This window comes from Mustela nivalis (assembly GCF_964662115.1).
Source record: "Mustela nivalis genome assembly, chromosome: 10".
NCBI classification, from domain to species: Eukaryota; Metazoa; Chordata; class Mammalia; order Carnivora; family Mustelidae; genus Mustela; species Mustela nivalis.
This window is the reverse complement of record NC_139029.1, coordinates 34,459,602-34,477,544: the sequence shown is the minus strand read 5'-3', so window position 1 is coordinate 34,477,544 and position 17,943 is coordinate 34,459,602. Positions and strand designations below refer to the sequence as shown.

Sequence of the window (17,943 nt, the reverse complement as noted above, 5' to 3'; positions counted from 1 at the left end):
CCATTTTAGTCCATACCGGGCAAGGCACTCAAAATGAAAACACCTGTGAAAGAATGAACAAACAAGTCAGCATGCTCCCCCTCTGGTCAGCCTTGTGCTATGCTATGCAATCAGATACAGAACCTCCATTGACCCTCCTGCCTCCAGAAACAAGTCCAAGCTCATTAGTTTAGCACTTCTCAATAAGGCCCTAGGTAACTTCTCTTGACAAGTCTCCACAGCTTGTCTTAGTCTAAGAAGTTATAACTCCTTCCCATTCCTAACGCTGGATTTCCTTAGGCCTCTCTGCCCATGTCATTCCTCTGCCCATAATTCTCTCCCACAGGCAAATTCCTCAGATGTCACCTCCCATGCAAAGCCTTCCTCAGTGACCCCAGGCTGTCAGCCTCTCCCACTTCCACACTCCTGTGGCACCCTGTAACATAATAGCTGTTTACTGAATCTTTTCAAAGTGGCAGGCACTGTACTAATAAGAAGCACTTCTCTATAGTCTCTTCTGTAATCCAGAGAGCAATCAACTAAGTGGGAATTTTAGAGAAAATGAAGTTTGGAGAGGTGAATAGTTATCCTAAATCACACTAGTAGAAAGTAGCAGAACTAGAATTTTTTTTTTTTAAGATTTTATTTTTTTATTTGACAGAGAGATAGAAAGAGAGAGAGAGAGAGCACAAGTAGGCAGAGCGGCAGGCTGAGGGAGTGAGAAAAGCAGGCTCTCCACTAAGCAGGGAGCCTGATGTGGGCCTCCATCCCAGGACCCTGGGATCATGACCCGAGCTGAAAGCAGCTGCCTAACTGAATGAGCCACACAGGTGCCAGAACTAGGATTTGATCTCAGGTCTATGTGCTTCCAAAGTCTGGGCACTGTACTACCCTGCAGCTCATGTATCGCTATATATACTAGAATACTTATCACATTCTACTATACTTAATCTCCTCAGCTAGACAGGAACTTCTTAAGGCAGAGACCATGTCAGACTTGCCTTTATATAACTTGGTGCAGAGGACAGAGCCCCACACAAAGAACTACTCAGTAAATGTTGGATGAATGAAATGAACGAATAACCACCATTGCTATTAAAGAATTATTAGACCTAGAATTTTCAACTTTAAAAATGACTGGATGTTGTATACCTAAAACGAATACCATGTTATACGTCAATTACATCTTAATTTAAAAATAATTTTTAAGACATCCAAAACAAATAAAAAGATTAAAAAAATGACTAGAGGCTCCAAGGTCCAGCCCTGAAACAGAGAAGGCTGTGACTCTGGAGCCCACGAAGGAAATGAAACTTTTGAGGAAATTACCTAAAAGACCATGCGGAAATAGGTGTCAACAATTGGGTCCCTCTCAACTGAAGCTCCCTGAGGACAGGCATCATGGGACCCCCAGGACCTGACACATAACAGGCACTTAATAAATAATCTAATAAATGAGCTGAGTTAACACAATATTCCTGTGGGTCTCTGTGGAAGGGAAAGTCAATCCCAGCTCCCTGTAGGAATACCCGGTCTCCAGACCCACCTCCTCCCACCATCATTCAGACTTAAAACCCAAACTCTCTGGGGTGCCTGGCTGGTTCAGTCAGAAGAGTATGTTACTCTTGATCTCAGGGTAATGAGTTTGAACCCCAGCTGGGTGTAGAGATAGTTTAAAAATAAAATCTATTACCTTTCTTTTTTTTCAAGTAGGCTCCATACTCAGTGCAGAGCCCAAAATCATGACCCTGAGATCAAGACCTGAGCTGAGATCAAGAGTCAGATACTCAACTGACTGAGTCACCCAGGTGCCTTAAAAATAATTTTTTTTTTTTTTTTTTGTAATTTTTTTAGGAGCGCCTAGGTGGCTCAGTGGGGTTAAAGCCTCTGCCTTCAGCTCGGGTCATGATCCCAGGGTTGTGGGATCGAGCCCTGCATCGGGATCTCTGCTCAGCAGGGACCCTGCTTCCTCCTCTCTCTCTCTTTGTCTGCCTCTCTGCCTACTTGTGATCTGTCAAATAAATAAAATCTTTTTAAAAAAAAAAATTTTTTTTAAAGATTTTATTTATTTATTAGACAGAGAGAGAGGGAACACAAGCAAGGGGAAAGGCTGAGGGAGAGGCTCCCTGCTTGATGGGAAGCAGGGAGCCTGACAAGGAGTTTGATCCCAGGACATGAGATCATTACCTAAGCCAAAGGCAGATATGCTTAATGACTTTTTTTTTAATTAAAGATTTTACTTATTTATTTAACAGAGATAGAGAGAGACTGTGAGAGAGGGAATACAAGCAGGAGGAGTGGGAAAAGGAGAATCAGGCTCCCTGCAAATCAGGGAGCCCTACGCAGGGCTCAATCCCAGGTCCCTGGGATCATGACCAGCACCAAAGGCAGATGCCCAATGACTGAGCCACCGAGGCACCCCCAAAATAAAATCTTTTTAAAAAATGAAAATAAGTGGCACCTGGGTGGCTCAGTTGTTACATGTCTGCCTTCAACTCAGGTCATGATCCCAGGATCCTGCGATCGAGCACCACGTCAGGCTCCTTGCTCAGCAGGAAGCCTGCTTCTCTCTATCCCAGTACCCCCTACTTGTATTCCCTCTCTCGCTGTATCTCTATCAAATAAATATAAAATATTTTTTAAAAATAAAATAAAGGGATGCCTGGGTGGCTCAGTCATTAAGCATCTGCCTTTGGCTCAGGTCATGATCCCAGGTTCCCGGGATCGAGTCCCACATCAGGCTCCTTGCTCCACAGGGAGCCTGCTTCTCCATCTACCTACTGTTCTCCTTGCTTGTGCTTGCTCTCTTGCTCTCTCTCTCTCTCTCTGACAAAGAAATAAATAAAATATTTAAAAATAAAATAAAATAAAAATAAAAATAACAGCCAAACTCTGGCAACTCAGCAAATCAAATGTTTGGCCAGATGAAAGGCTATCAGAGCTCTTATTAATAAACTGCTGCTGAATTTCTGTTCTGGCAGAGTTCTCCACTTATCCTTTTTAAAAATAAAAAATGATATCACGATTAAATGCCACTTTTCTCTCTGAAACATGAGCCCTGAGTAGCATTCTTGTTTTTTATGCATCTTCCCAGCCTGTTTCTTCTGACTTGCTGTGTGTTCTAGATCTTATAAAGGAACATATATGGGTTTGGATAAGGCACACAGGGCCACTCCTCCCATACCTGAGCCACGCTTCCTACACCAAGTTTTGGGTTATATCCAAGACCATAAGGGATAAGAGCCAGGTCTTAAAATCTCAGGCCTGGATTCAAGTCCCAGCTCACTAGGTCCTGTCAGGGAGCAACTCGACAAGTCATCACACTTCTTCTAACCTCTAAAACTGAGATCAGGTGACAACAATGTCAATCCCTCGCCTCTTCATATACTTTACAAAATACTTTCGTAGATCTTCTCTCTTGATCTGGATCGTGTCCCTTTCGGGTAGACCTGTGCCATCCACTCACTAGAGAAGTAACTGAGTTTCTGAGCAGTCTCACCTGCACAGTATGTTTCCAAGTGGCAGAGCCAAGGCTGACCCCAAGTCTTCTACTTTGCCCTAACTCACATTACTGTAAGGATCAAAGATTTTGTACACAGAGTTACTATGCAACACTTCTGTGTGCCACGAAGATGCATCAGCTAGGGGGCGCCTGGGTGGCTCAGTGGGTTAAACCTCTGCCTTCAGCTCAGGTCATGATCCCAGGGTCCTAGGATAGAGCCCCACATCCCATCAGACTCTCTATTCATCAGGGAGCCTGCTTCCACCCTCTCTCTGCCTGCCTCTCTGCCTACTTGTGATCTCTGTCAGTCAAATAAATAAAATCTTTAAAAAAAAAAAAAAAATGAAGCATCAGCTCGGAAGGAGCACAGTGGGTGCTGGGAGCATGAAAGTCTGGGGTGGCATCTTCTCTTTCCAGGGTCTGAACAGGACAGACTGACAAACTTCTCCTACAATAGGCTGACTATCTTTCAGGACTGGCTTCCTCATATCTCTGACAATTGACAAATTGCTGACAAAAAAAGGTAGAGGAGTAAAAAGGAGGGCCAGGATGCTGCAATGTGGCCCAAGAAGCAGCCTGCCCTTGCCTGCATAGTTAGTTCAGAAAACAGGACGGAATGAAAAAGGAAAGAAACAGTACAGAGCAGAAGAAAATCTAGATGGGCCAGGGCCCTGAGCTTTTTGGGTTATCACACATATAACCCACCTCAACCTGCTAAATCCTTTACTCCTACCAGAAGGAACAGCCCATCAAAGTGTCACAGGTTGGGGGCATCTGGGTGGCTCAGTGGGTTAAAGCCTCTGCCTTCGGCTCAGGTCAGGATCCCAGGGTCCTGGGATCGAGCCCCACATTAGGTTCTCTGCTCCGCAGGGAACCTGCTTCTCCTCTCTCTCCCCGCCTGCCTCTCTGCCTACTTATGATCTCTGTCAAATAAATAAAATCTTTAAAAAGAAAAAAAAAAGTGTCACAGGTTGGTACCCATGCCTGACAATGATGGACTCTTTATTAAGGACAAAAGCCCAACTGGGAAAGAAATCAAAACTAGCAAGGATGGCATTCCAAAAGTAACCCTTTCTTCTCTACAACCTCCCAAGAGTCCCCAGATAACTGAGCTAATCTGTAGTTCCCATAGCACAGTCAAGCTTGCCAATCAGTTGACAAATGGAACCAAGTCTTTCAGCCATCTCTGCACTAAAGCCCCAGGGGTGTGCAAAGTGGCCTTCACTCTTCCCAAGAGGTGCAAACAATGGTAGCAGCCTCAGAGTAGCAAAGCACCCTGAAAACCCGGAAAATTCTTTATACCAGGAAGTTCCCAGCCACCCTCATTCCTTTCTAGGTAGTAGCATCTCTACCACCACTCATGCATAGTAGTGGAAAAGGCTAACAGTAACCATTACCCCATTTCCCTTTGTCCCAGAGAGTCAACACAGACTACTCTAAGGTGTATGGACTGTCCACATTGGGCTTTCCTACCTCTGTGTTTCTGTTCACTTGCATCCCCCCACACTACAACAAAAGAAGTCTTATGATAATTACCAGTCTAATGACATACTAGGCACTGTGATAAAAGCTTTCCTTCCTTCACCTCATTTACTCCTCACAATAATCCCATGAAACAAGTATGATTAACCCCCTTTCCTGACTCAGAAACAGAGGATCAGGTGGTTAAATAACTTGTCCAAGATCATTTTACTGGTAAGTATAAAAGCCAGAATTTGAATAAAAGTCTCTGACTCCAGAACCTATTCTGCTAAACACTGTACTGTGTCTCCCCAGCCATCCAAATCCCTTTCGTCCTTCAAAGTCTTTCCTTGGTCTAAGAATATTATCTGGCAAGCAGCCCACAGTACCTCACCCTCCTTGCAGGTCTAAGCACTGCTTAATCCCTATTGGCAGGTTGGTGTCAAAGGCTCTCCCTCTCACTTGCATCCTCTAAGGCAACAAGTTCTGTCCTTAATATTCCCCAGTGACTAGGGCACCTGGGTGGCTCAGTCAGTTGGGTGTCTTCCCTTCCCGCCCCCTGACTCATCTCATTAATGCGGTCTTTCTCTCTTAAATGAATAAATAAAATCTCAAAAAAAAAAAATCCCCAGTGACTGACACAGCCCTTGGCTGGCAGTTCTTAGTGAGGAGATTTCAATACTTTCTTCTATCACCCAGACTGCTGAGAGTCAAGTACCTCATCACATATGACCAGTCCAACACTCCCTTTCTGGAGGACTCCAACATGAAGACGGAACGTCTCGTAGGAAATGATGAGAATGGGAGAAGGCACTCGGGCTCCACGCTGGTTCATGAATACTTCTACAGCAGGAAACACGTCAAGGGAAAAAATCTTAGACTATCTTAAAGAAAAAAAATTTGACAGTTCTTTAATGTAGCCCGGAAAGGGCTACTTCCACTATTTTGCATGGGAATTCTCTTCCACCCCCTCATTACACTCAGCCTGCTGGCCATCAGGGCGCACACACACGAGAAAGGAACAAGTTGAATGAAGAGCATGGCCAACTGTTAAGGCTCCATACCCAGCTTTTGGTCTATCTCTTCCTTAGAGCCTCCGTCAATGGCCAGAGGTTGGATCCTCCCTCCAAGCCATTTTCCAACTTCATTGTACCAGTTCTTCACTAGGCTGGAGGGTGACACCACCACTGCCTTGTCAATTTCTGGTTTGCACTCTGGACTCTGGCGCAAAAGCGTCCACATCAGTGTGATGCACTGCAGCGTCTTGCCCAGGCCCATCTCGTCAGCCATGATGCAGCCGTGGCTGCCGGGGATGCGCCGACTGGTGACACACTCCCACAGGAACTTCACTCCCTGGGGAATAACAGCACTCAGACCACTTTGGCATTCACACTGCTGCTGCCCCAGGGTGGCAGCCTCCAAGCCCATATGTCTTTCCCCCCAGCTCCCTTTACCTCTCTCTGATGAGGCCGCAAGACCTTACTGAGGACAGGATCAACAACCACATGGACAGGGAGTTTTTCCCTGAGGAAACACAGCAAAGAAAACATAGAGCTCAGACAAGTGCAAGGATATACCCCCAGGAAGTTGTGTCCTGCTGACCCAGAAGCCACAGAGGCAGCTGCCTGGGAGGGCCTTTGTGGCCTGATAATCCAAACCACAGCCCATTTTGCTCCACAAGTTAGAAAGTGAGGAGAGGGTTCCCTATGTCATCAATTCCTTCTGCTCCCCTGAACAAGCCTGGCAGGAAGGGTGAGGAACCTCCATCAACTAGACATGTCCACAAGCTCTTCCCCACACTCTCTCCTTCTCTACCTACCCACTCTCTGGATGGTGGAGCAGCAGTCATGCCCACACTCTGAAAACATGCCAGTTCCAAAGGAAAAAAATCACACCAAAATGCCCTCTGCCCTTCCAGGTATGTGCACTTAACAGACCTACTCAAGAAATATCAATATACAGGGGGCGCCTGGGTGGCTCGGTGGGTAAGCCGCTGCCTTCGGCTCAGGTCATGATCTCAGGGTCCTGGGATCGAGTCCCGCATCGGGCTCTCTGCTCAGCAGGAGCCTGCTTCCTCCTCTCTCTCTCTGCCTGCCTCTCTGCCTACTTGTGATCTCTCTCTGTCAAATAAATAAATAAAAAATCTTTAAAAAAAAAAAAAAAAAAGAAAGAAAGAAATATCAATATACATACTTGTCAAGCTTCAGCTGGTCATGGGCACTCAGTGGGGGAGGCTCATACAAAACCAAGGCACCTTCTTCCAAGGGGTCATGGAGGGCCCGGCGGACCCCAGCCCTTTTGAGGCCCAATGCCCGAAAGCCCAGAGGACCTAGAAACCAACAATCTGTCATCAAAGTATCTATATCAAAGAGATCAGCAGGCCCAGCTCAAAGGCCTATCTTTCACATAACCTTTCCCAAGCTTGCATATGACCTTCTCTCTTCCAGAACCTTTCCAAACCCAGCTGCATACTTCTATCTGACCATTATTCCAGTCTGCCTTAGATCAGGGTTCTTCCCATTTGACCTCTCCCATTTAACTATAAACTTCTGGAGGGCTAGGTCTTGTTCATCTCAAGTCAATCCTAGAAAGGTCTAGAACCCAAAGGGGCCCTTCAAGACACAGAGCTCTTGAGAGTTGGTCTCTTCCCTCCCCTGCCCCAGTTTTAGCACAATGTTATATCCTACGCAGAGCCCAGGCTTCATGCAGTCTGAGTGAATTCAGTAGCATCTCATTTCTAAGGTTGACTGTCAGAGGCCATCAGCCACCTGGGTCCACCAGGAGCTGCCCAAGTGCACATATCTCCCACAAGGTGAGGGGCCATTAGTCATGGCAGGCCTTGCTGAAGCTATCAAACACAGCCTTCATGCAGGCCCCTAAGAGTGTCACCACCACCACCGGCCTGGCATCTTCAATTCCAAGGTAAGCATGTATTAACAAAAGCAGAGGTATTAAATTATTCAGATACATTCATACATGACTGATTAAAAAAAACAGGAAAGTCTCCATTTTTACCTTGATAATTTGGAATGGGGATTTTAAAAGGCTTTGACAAAATGCTTCGAATAAAGGCTTCCTGAAAAGAAAGAGAAGAAACAGGGATTCAGGACTGATTAAAGATGTTATGGGATAATATTTTTTACAAATGTAGTCTAAAATGCCTATTTAGGGGCACCTGGGTGGCTTAGTCGGTTGAGCATCTGACTCTTGGCTTTGGTCAGTCTTGATCTGAGGGTCGTGGATTGAGTCCCACACATCGGGGTCCATGTTCAGTGGAGAATCTGCTCCAGATTCTCTCCCTCTCCCCCCACCACTCACACATGCTTTCTTGCTTTCTAAAATAAATAAATCTTTTTTTTTTTTCACTAATAGTAACAGTATTAGTAAATAATATTAATAGCAATAAAAATGCCAACAGGAACGATGACTAACAGTGCACACCAGATGCAGAGCTAAGCACTCACAAGATGCCTGCACTCAGGCTGCCATTGAATCCTCACCACCAGCAGTCTGAGGTCCTGGTATCCCCATTTTCCAGATGGGCATATTGACACTGAGTGGTTAAGTCACTTTCCCAAGTCACAGGACCATCATGACAGGTGCAGGACTTCCCTCATTCCAAGACCCCCTACTTGTAACCAGTGGGCAGTGCGGCCTCCTAATACAATCTGTTTGACGATAGCCATATGGATTAGCCCAGAGTCAGCAGCTTCACATCAGAAGGCGTGAGAGAGGGAACAACATGAGAAAGAGGACATGAGCGGGCAAACAAATCACCAAAATAAATAAGTGGGACAAGGGTGACAAGAAACAAACATACATAGCTCCTAGAGAAGGGTGGCCTTGGTGCCTCCACCTCAGAGCCTACAGGAAGCCTGTGCCAACACCTCAGCCTGGAACCAGCACTGGGTAGTGGGGCTGGGCCAGAAGAGCAGCCAGAGGGGGTTCACAGCGCCAGCTTCAGGGTAAACTCTGACAACTCCCAACACTCCCAACAAAGTCCTGGTCTTCAGGTCTATATATCCCTGAGCTCTCTGGGGAATTACAATGGCCTATGAACAAAACAAGAGCTGAAGCCTGAGAAAATAAGAACAGAAACCCTAAAGGTAGTTTTAATGGGAATACATCAGTGGAAAAAGAAATAATGAAAAATATTCCCCTCGAGCAAAAAGGCACTTTATGAGGGAAAAAAGCAAACCTGTCTTGCCCTGAAATTTTAACTTTTATTCTGACCCATTTCTATAAAGATTATAAATTTCTAGAAACTCAGTGTACTTTAAATAGGAAAAACATAATGAATATATTTAACAATCCACTGGAAGGTAGGAAAAAAAAATGTGGAGAACTGAACTTCAACCCACTAAACCACTTGATGGGGGTATTTGGAAAAAGGCCCAAATTCTTTATTTGCATGTTTTTTTACAGCTGAATAAAATCTTGTACTATTTTTAATTATCATGATTATAATTATCAATAGCAATGATAAAGGAAAAACTTGTATATGAACAATGGTAACACAAAGCCATCCTTAAATCAAAAGAGAAGAAAAGGATGGGGTGCGTGGGTGGCTGCTAGGTGAACATCTGACTCCTGATTCAAGCCCCCAGCACCGTATTGGGCTCCATACTTAGCAGAGAGTCTGCTTCTCTCCTTCTGTCCTCCCCCAGCTCTCACAGGCAGGCACTCTCCCTCTCATAAATAAATAAATGAGAGAGAGGGAAAGGAAGGAGATGGATTCTAATTTCCTTTCTAATTTGGCTTCAATTCTAAACCTGAAATATTATTTTCAGGTGTTTTTTGTTTTGTTTTGTTTTGTTTTGTTTTAAGTAATCTCTACACCCAACACGGGCTTGAACCTATAACCCCAAGATCGAGATTCTTATGCTCTACTGAGCCAGCCAGCTGCCCCCCAAAACTAAAATATTACTTTCAAAATTGTCAATACATAAGGCTAGATTTGAGGTTCTGAGTAGCCAAGAATTTATGTTCCAGATTTAAAAAGCAAGACTTTGAACTGCAAGCTTGTGTAACCAGTGTGGGAGAATGTGAGCATCCCTGGCCAAAAGCATGAGGACACAGCCTATGAGACATGCAGTGACAGTCTCTGGGAATCTGGTCTCATAAAACTGGCAGAGGCAGGGGAGAGAGCATGCGCTCGCTTTATTTTGTTACTGCAAATTCATACCATCCCTTCCTTCTGGTAGGTCAGAGCATCCTTCCTCCCCACCAAGGTCAAAGGTTCCCTCTTCCAGAGATTCACTCTATCAGTTCTGCCTCCTCCAGAGGTTCACTCTATCAGTCCTGCCTGAACTCTCCTACATCTCAACCTTTCCCTCTCCACTAGCTCTCTCTCACCAGCATTTAAAACATACTTAACTATTTTAAAAACAAAAATTCCTTTGGGGCACCTGGGTAGCTCAGTGAGTTAAGTGTCTGACTCTTGATTTCAGTTCAGATCATGACTCTCAGGGTCCTGGGATCAAGCGCTATGTGTGTGTATCGGGGGCTGGGATGGGGGGGGTCCTATGCTCAGCAGAGAGTCTGCTTGAGATTCTCTCTCCCTCTCTACCCTCCACCCCATGCACACTCTCTAAAATAAATTAAAAAAAAAAAAAATTCCTTTGACCTCTTATGTCCTCCCCTTCAAACTTCTAGAGTGTCTGTCTCCCCTTTCTAATCTTCCACTCCTCTGAAAGGACTCTAGCCAAAATCACCAATAGCCTACATGACCTTAATTCCAGTGGACCTGTTTCTATCCTTACCTAGCTAGACAGAGCTGGCCACTCTTTCCTCTCAAATATTCTCTGCCTTCGACTACCATGACGCCACTTTCCAACTATTCCGCCTCTTTAGAACCTCATGCTCAGTCCTCTGAGGAGCTCTTCTTTCTCTGCTTACCTACCTTAAAGGTAAGTGTACCTCAGGGCTCAGGGCTGCACCTCAGTTCCTCTGACTGCGCTCACTGACACTCCAATACACTTTGGAGGGGTCAAATATCATCGCTATGCTAAGGAGCCCAAATATATTTCCAGACCCTACTTCCCTCCTAGGCTCCACACCTACCGTATTTGCAACCATCCCCAAGCCCAGTCCTACAGGACTGCAGACTCATCACCCTTAAGGCTAAGTGCTCTCATCCCCAGGGCTGCATATATGATTTTGATGGGCCTGAGACACTTTTGTCTTTAGGGTCCCCTCTATCTAGATCACTGCCCACTCTCTCCACCTGGCTGAATCCCCCTATCCTTGAGGACTCAACCTAATCGGCATGTTCACCAACCTCCAGACTGTTAGACCCCCTTTTGTATACTCGCACTGCACTTACAATTATGACATAACTTTTACATAGGACATCTTGAACGAATACTAAAGAGTCCCATAGAATCACACTTTTTTTTTTTTTTTAGATTTATTTATTTATTTGTGAGAGAGAGAACCCAAGCATGGGGAGAGGCAGAGGGACAGGGAGAAGCAGGCTCTCTGCTAAGCACAGAGCCTGATACGGGGCTCGATCCCAGGACCCTCGGATCGTGACCTGAGCCAAAGGCAGACACTTAACAACTAAGCCTCCCAGGTGCCCTTACACGCTTTTTTAAAAAAGATTTATTTGAGGAGCCCCTGAGTGGCTCAGTGGGTTAAAGCCTCTGCCTTCGGCTCAGGTCATGATCCCAGGGTGCTGGGATTGAGTCCCACATCAGGCTCTCTGCTCGGCGGGGAGCCTGCTTCCCCTCTCTCTCTCTGCCTGCCTCTCTGCCTACTTGTGATCTCTGTCTGTCAAATAAATAAATAAATCTTTTTAAAAAAATTATTTGAGAGCTAGAGCATGTGTGCAGGGGGAGGGGCAGACAGAGAATGAATCTCAAACAGACTCTTCGTTGAGCTCAGAGATTGATCTCACTACCCTTAGATCATGACCTGAGCCTAAACCAAGAGTTAGACACTTAACAGACTAGCCACCCAGGTGTCCATTTTTTAAGGCTCAGTAAACAACTAAACAGTGTATTACTTAGTGAATTATGTATATATAGTTCAACTATCACAAAAGGGATGATAAAGATGATTCAGGACAGTGGTTACCTGTCAAGATGGGAAAAGGGATTATAACTTTGGTGATGTTCTAGTGCAGGATGGTGGGTTCATGGGTGTTTATTCTGTGTTTTCTATCTCATATGTTATATACATATTCCTTTGTATTTATCAAGTATTATGTAAAAATGTTTTTAAATGTTTGGTAAGGGCCACTTGCCTGCCTCAGTGGGTTTAGCATCTGCCTTCAGAACAGGTCATGATCCTGGGTTCTGGGATCAAGCCCCACACTGGGCTCCCTGCTTAGCAGGAAGCCTGCTTCTCCTTCTCCCTGCAAACTCCCCCTGCTTATGTGTGCACTCTCTTGCACACTGCTGAATAAACAAATCTTAAAAAAAAAAAAATTACAGGGGCGCCTGTGTGCCTCAGTGGGTTAAGCTTCTGCCTTCGGCTCAGGTCATGATCTCAGGGTCCTGGGATTGAGCCCCACATCAAGCTTTCTGCTCAGCGAGGAGCCTGTTTCCCCCACTCTCTGCCTGCCTCTCTGCCTACTTGTGAGCTCTCTCTCTCTCTCTCCCTGTTAAATAAATAAATAAAAATCTTTAAAAATAAATAAATAGGGGCACCTGGGTGGTTCAGTGGGTTAAAGCCTCTGCCTTCAGCTCAGGTCATGATCTCAGGGTCCTGGGATGGAGCCCTACATTGGGCTCTCTGCTCAGCAAGGAACCTGCTTCCTCCTCTCTCTCTGCCTGCCTCTCTACCTGCTTGTGATCTCTGTCTGTCAAATAAATAAAATATTTTTAAAAAGATAAATAGAAATGAAAATAATAATTAAAAAGTACATTTTAGGGGCACCTGGGTGGCTCAGTGGGTTAAAGCCTCTGCCTTCAGCTCAGGTCATGATCTCAGGGTCCTGGGATAGAGCCCTGAGTCAGGCTCTCTGCTCAGCAAGGAGCCTGCTTCCCTCTCTCTCTCTCTCTGACTGCTTCCCTGCCTACTTGGGATCTCTGTCAAATAAACAAAATCTTTAAAAAAAAGTATATTTTAAATAAGCAAATAAATAAATAAACAAAATGTTTGCTGAATGCACATATAACTAATGCCCATTACATATTCCTTTCACCTTATTGCCATTTTTCCTTCAAAATGTCCCTGTAAAGTAAAAACAAGACTCCTGTGTCTCCCTGACTCCGCCACAGTACTTGACACCAGATGTATGGCGTTTCCGCACACAAGCAATTATTAAGCACCACCTGCGTATCCTACAACTTAATTCTAACATTACCTACCTGAAGATAGCATCAAATGCCAAAGGTTAGGGGCTCAGTCACATGGGACTGCCTCCCCCCACCACTTCAGACGTCAATCCCAAATCCACGTTACTCCCTGTGCTTGGGACCAACAGTCTATAAATTGGAGGGTCCCAACCCCCTCCTGGGATTCAATTAATTTTCTAGAGCAGCTCCACAGAACTCAGGAAAGGTTTACTTACTGGATTACCAATTTATCACAAAGGCTTTATACTAAAGGATATGTAGAGCCAGATGAAGAAATACATAGAGTGAGGTCTAGAAGAGTCCTGAGCACAGGAGAGTCTGTCCCTGTGGAGTTTGGGGTATGCCTCTTCCTCGTGGGTGAATTCTTGTTCACCAGCTCAAAAGCTCTCCAAACCCTGACCTTTTGGAGTTTTATGGAGGCTTCAATACATAGGCACAATTGATTAAACACTGGCCCCCGGTATGTTGGTTCCCCAGGCAACCAGCCACCAAGGTTAGTTGCTTTACAAATGAATCGCATTAACATAAACTCAGGTGTGGTTAAAAGGGTTTTTTTTTGTTTTTTTTTTTTTCATAAATAGTAAAAGACACCTTTACTGCTTTATCACTTAAGAAGTTCCAAAGGTTGGGCACCTGGGTAGCTCAGTCAGTTAAGTGGTCTGTCTTACGCTCAGGTCGTGATCCAGCTTTAAAAAGCAAGACTTTGAACTGCAAGCTTGCGCAACTGGTGTAGGACAATGTGAGCATCCCTGGCCAAAAACATGAGGACGCAGCCTATAAGACTTGCAATGACCAGCCTCCAGGAATCTGGTCTGATAAAACTGGCAGAGGCAGGGGAGAGAGCATGCTCTCACTTTCTTTATTTAGTTACTGCAAATTCATACCATCCCTTCCTTCTGACAGAAGAGGGAGAGCATCCCTCCTCCCCACCAAGGTGAAAGCTTCCAGATATTCACTATCAGTAAATTCTTAGGAGCGCTTGGGTGGCTCAGTTAAGCATCTGCCTTCAGCTCAGGTCATTCCAGGGTCCTGGGATAGAGCTCTGCATTGCCCTGCATGGGGCTCCCTGCTCAGCAGGGAGCCTGCTTCTCTCTACCCCTCCCCCTAGCTCATTTGCGCACAGAGGCTCTCACTCTCAAATAAAATCTTTTAAAAAACACACACCAAAAGAAAGAAAGAAAGAGAGAGAGAGAGAAAGAAAGAAAGAAAAAATTCCAAAGGTTTTTGGAGCTCAGTGTCAGAGCTCAATACCACTGTCCTCAGAAAGTTTGGTGGAAAAGCTTTGGTGAAGCTAAGCAGATGTGACTACTCTGTAATTCTGGGCAAGCTACTTAACCCCTTGGAGACTCAGCTTTCACATCTTAAAAAAATGAGTTGCATGAGAGAACGCATAGAACATGCTGTAGGATTACACTGAATTTAATAGAGGAAACATGTGGAAGCTGTAGGACTTTGATACTTCTTAAAGCCATATGCTAAGTGAGAGACCAAACTGGCATAAGGGCCCTGGTTCCAACACCCTACCGCAGCCTTCTCTTTCCTATACCCTCATGTCCTCAGGAATCTGAGCCACCTAAGATCCGGTGCCCAAATAACTATAAACAACAGAGACTCCAAGCCGGGCACACATCCTGAAGGAAAGAGGCCAGGCACTTAAGGCTGAAGGCAGACCCCAAGCCTCCACCAAAGTCTGACCACTGGCCACTCTGTAGAGCACTGAGGAGTCTTCAGCAGGAGAAGCCTCCCTAGACAAAACAAGAAAGGTACCTCCATAGGGCACACACATTCACCAGCAGGGTGCAATTCTGACTTACATGTTGACTACTATCCAAACAGGGTGGTCGACTGGTTAGTTGAATCACAGGTTTCCGAAAAGGAGACAGGAAACACTCCTGGCTCTGAGTCCCACTGCTGGATTTCCGTTTCTTGGGAGTCTAGAAGAGTATTGGGGAAGGTGAGTCAAGTCTGGAAGACCACAGAGTTCACCACAATGGCAGCTAACATTTAAAATGCTTATTATATTAAAATGCTTATTAACATTAAAATGCTGAGCCTGGATGGCTCAGTGGGTTAAGCCTCTGCCTTTGGCTCAGGTCATGACCTCAGGGTCCTGGAACAGAGCCCCATGTCAGGCTCTCTTCTCTGCTCAGCGGAGAGCCTGCCCCCCCCCCCTGCCTGCCTCTCTGCCTGTCTGTGATCTCTCTCTCTGTCAAATAAATAAATTTAAAAATCTTTTTAAAAAATAAATAAAAATAAAATGCTTATTAAATGCCGGGCACTGTAGTAAATTCTTCACATATATTATTGTGCATCATCTTCATAGTAGTCCTATGATAAACGTTTATTATTATACTTATTTAGCAGGTGAGAAAACTGGAAGCTAATGAGGTTACAGACCTTGTCTGATCTGAAGAGGGGCACTGGATGAGGGGAATAAAGTGAGCCACAGCATGGCAAGGGAGGTCACTAGCACTGAAACCATTTTCAGGAGCAAAGAGCACCATTTAAACCCAGCTGCACCAAGTGCTGCCCCAAGTTCAAGTCTGAGATCCTTGTAAGTAGCAAGAGGCAGCCTTGTCCCTCACAGGAAAAGGAACCCCCTATATACCAGCAGCATTGCAACTACAGAGCAAGACCCCACGGAACCACAGGCAAGTTTGTAGCAGCTTGCCAAGGTATTTGAAGTGTCAGTGATCCTACAAGAAACACCTGAAACACCAGCCCCTTCACCTCTCACATACAGGCCCTGACCAAAATTGCCTTCCAGACCTTCTTTAGTGAATCCCTTCCTCCAAAGTTCCAGTGCCCAAGCCCTTACTTCTTGAACTGCTCTCTCTTAAGTATATGCTTTTTTGTATACATAGGTCCTACCCACAGTCAGCCCCAGAAAGCCTCAAAAGCAGCAACAGAGCACAGGATGCAATCCAAAGTCAAACATACTGCACTTGAGTATGAGCAGGGACTAGAAGGGCATCCCTCCTCTAATTTAGGCCCAAGTGAGCTCAGGGCCCTAAGGCAGGCCCTACATACTCTACTGTTTTGCCATACTGGGCAAAGGACAAAGAGCAAAAGAACAGGCAGCTAGTTGCTATTGGGGAGCCATTTTTTTCCCCAAGGGAGCCAAAAGGTCAGACCCAATCTGCTCTTTTACTTTGTAATATGCTTCTCTACCAGAAAAACTAAGGCTATATTAACTTCTAGTGGGCACCTTGAGGACAAAGTTTTTTGTTGTTGTTGTTTTTATCTTGTTCAGTGTCTGACACATAGTAAGCACTAAGTAAAAGTTTACTGAAAGAGTTTTCTGGAAGTGACCAGGTTCATTCCATATAACCCCAGAAACCAAGTCCAAGACTCCCTTCTGCCCAAACAGTCCTCCACCCTACCTGTCCCGTCCCCTGGAGGGCAGGGTACTCACCACTGTCCCAGGCTGCCAGTCTTCATCATCACCAGATCTGCCTTCCGGTTTTCTCTTGGCCAGCTGGCTAGGAGCTAAGCTCTTCCTCTGTAAGGGGAAAATGGAAACAGCACTTCCAGAGACCCCACGGCCTGAACCCAGAGGCCGAGACACAGGGCTACCCAGTCTCCCTTAGGCCCATACTTACCATCCTGGGCTCAGGAGCATAAAACATCAAGTATCCATCAGCCAAAGACCAAAGGCACCCAGCCGTTGAGAACGCAGAACGACTGTTGCTGTCTTATTGAAAGCATGGGCTAATTAAAGAGGGAGGATGGATGGAGGGAATCCAGCTAGAGGCTGGAGTTTGGGCCCAAACTCTGAGAGTGTTGGTCGCCAGTTAGTCGAGGCCGAAGAGCAGACCAAAGAGGAAGTAGCCAAGCAAAGGTGAGTAAAGCACTGGGATGGGGGAGGGGGCGGGGGAGAGGAAGATGGGAGTACCAGACTGGGCAGAGTGGAGTCGGGATAATGGTCCCAGGTGGACGTGAAGGCAAGGGTAGTTGCGGCTGGGGGATGGGGAAGAAATCACAGGCCAGGAGAGAGGGGCCTGGGTGAAAATCCCAGTCGTGGGGAGGGGAGACGCTCGATCCGCAGGGGTTTTTCCCGGGTCTGGAGCGCGGAAGCCAGGCCCAGACTCGGGGATTTCGAGGAGGGGTCCAGGCAGGACAAGTAAAAGACCCGGACTTGGGAGAAGAATACCAGGAAGAGCTGGAAAGAACACCAAGAGTGAATCCCAGCCCTAGCACTCCAGCTTCAGCCTTCCTCTTCCCAAAACGCGCGTTAACAGCCGCCAGGAGTCTCCGGACCCGCCAGGCCCAGTGAATCGAACCTCCCGCGGTGCTGCCGCCCGCACCGCCCATTGGCTGCGTTCGATGCGTTCGGCGCTCGCGACCCCAGGAAGGGGGCGGGCCTAGTGCTCCAGTCACTGCAGAGCGGGGGCGCCGAAGTAGCGGCTAAACGGACCTGCTAGGAGGTGGGACTTAGGAAGATGGGCGGGGCCAACAGTGATGGAGCGGTTGGGCGAGGTGGGCGGGGCAAGCCGGGCAGTCGGGCTATTGAAGTGACATTTGCATCCGACTGGGCTGTGGAGGAGTTGCCGCCAGTCTGCTGAAGGTTTTGGATTATGAAACACTGCACGTGTCTGCACTTCCCCTGTGCTGGGGCTGGAACTGTGATGCAGAGTCGGAGTCAGATCTCACCCACCCCGAGGGTGGCAGGAGTCTTTGGCCCCGACTACCTACCAC

General features: G+C 46.2%; 1 protein-coding gene across 2 annotated transcripts in view; it reads right to left on the bottom strand.

Annotated features, from left to right (window-relative positions):
- RAD54L (RAD54 like) overlaps positions 1-17,557 on the bottom strand; it is a 28,957-nt gene extending 11,400 nt beyond the window's left edge. The window contains exons 1-8 of one of the 2 annotated variants that reach the window (XR_014299734.1): positions 16,848-17,533; positions 16,661-16,747; positions 15,060-15,179; positions 7,958-8,018; positions 7,136-7,271; positions 6,397-6,466; positions 6,007-6,295; positions 5,661-5,785 (exon numbers count right to left, since the gene is read on the bottom strand). Coding sequence is in view for 1 of the 2 variants with exons in the window: in XM_082687253.1 (XP_082543379.1) it covers positions 5,661-5,785; positions 6,007-6,295; positions 6,397-6,466; positions 7,136-7,271; positions 7,958-8,018; positions 15,060-15,179; positions 16,661-16,747; positions 16,848-16,874 (915 nt within the window). In the remaining variant the exon portion in view is untranslated. Of the gene's footprint in view, positions 1-5,660; positions 5,786-6,006; positions 6,296-6,396; positions 6,467-7,135; positions 7,272-7,957; positions 8,019-15,059; positions 15,180-16,660; positions 16,748-16,847 lie in introns of both variants that reach the window. The other variant, XM_082687253.1, reaches the window with a different exon arrangement.
- Positions 17,558-17,943: the final 386 nt, after the last annotated feature.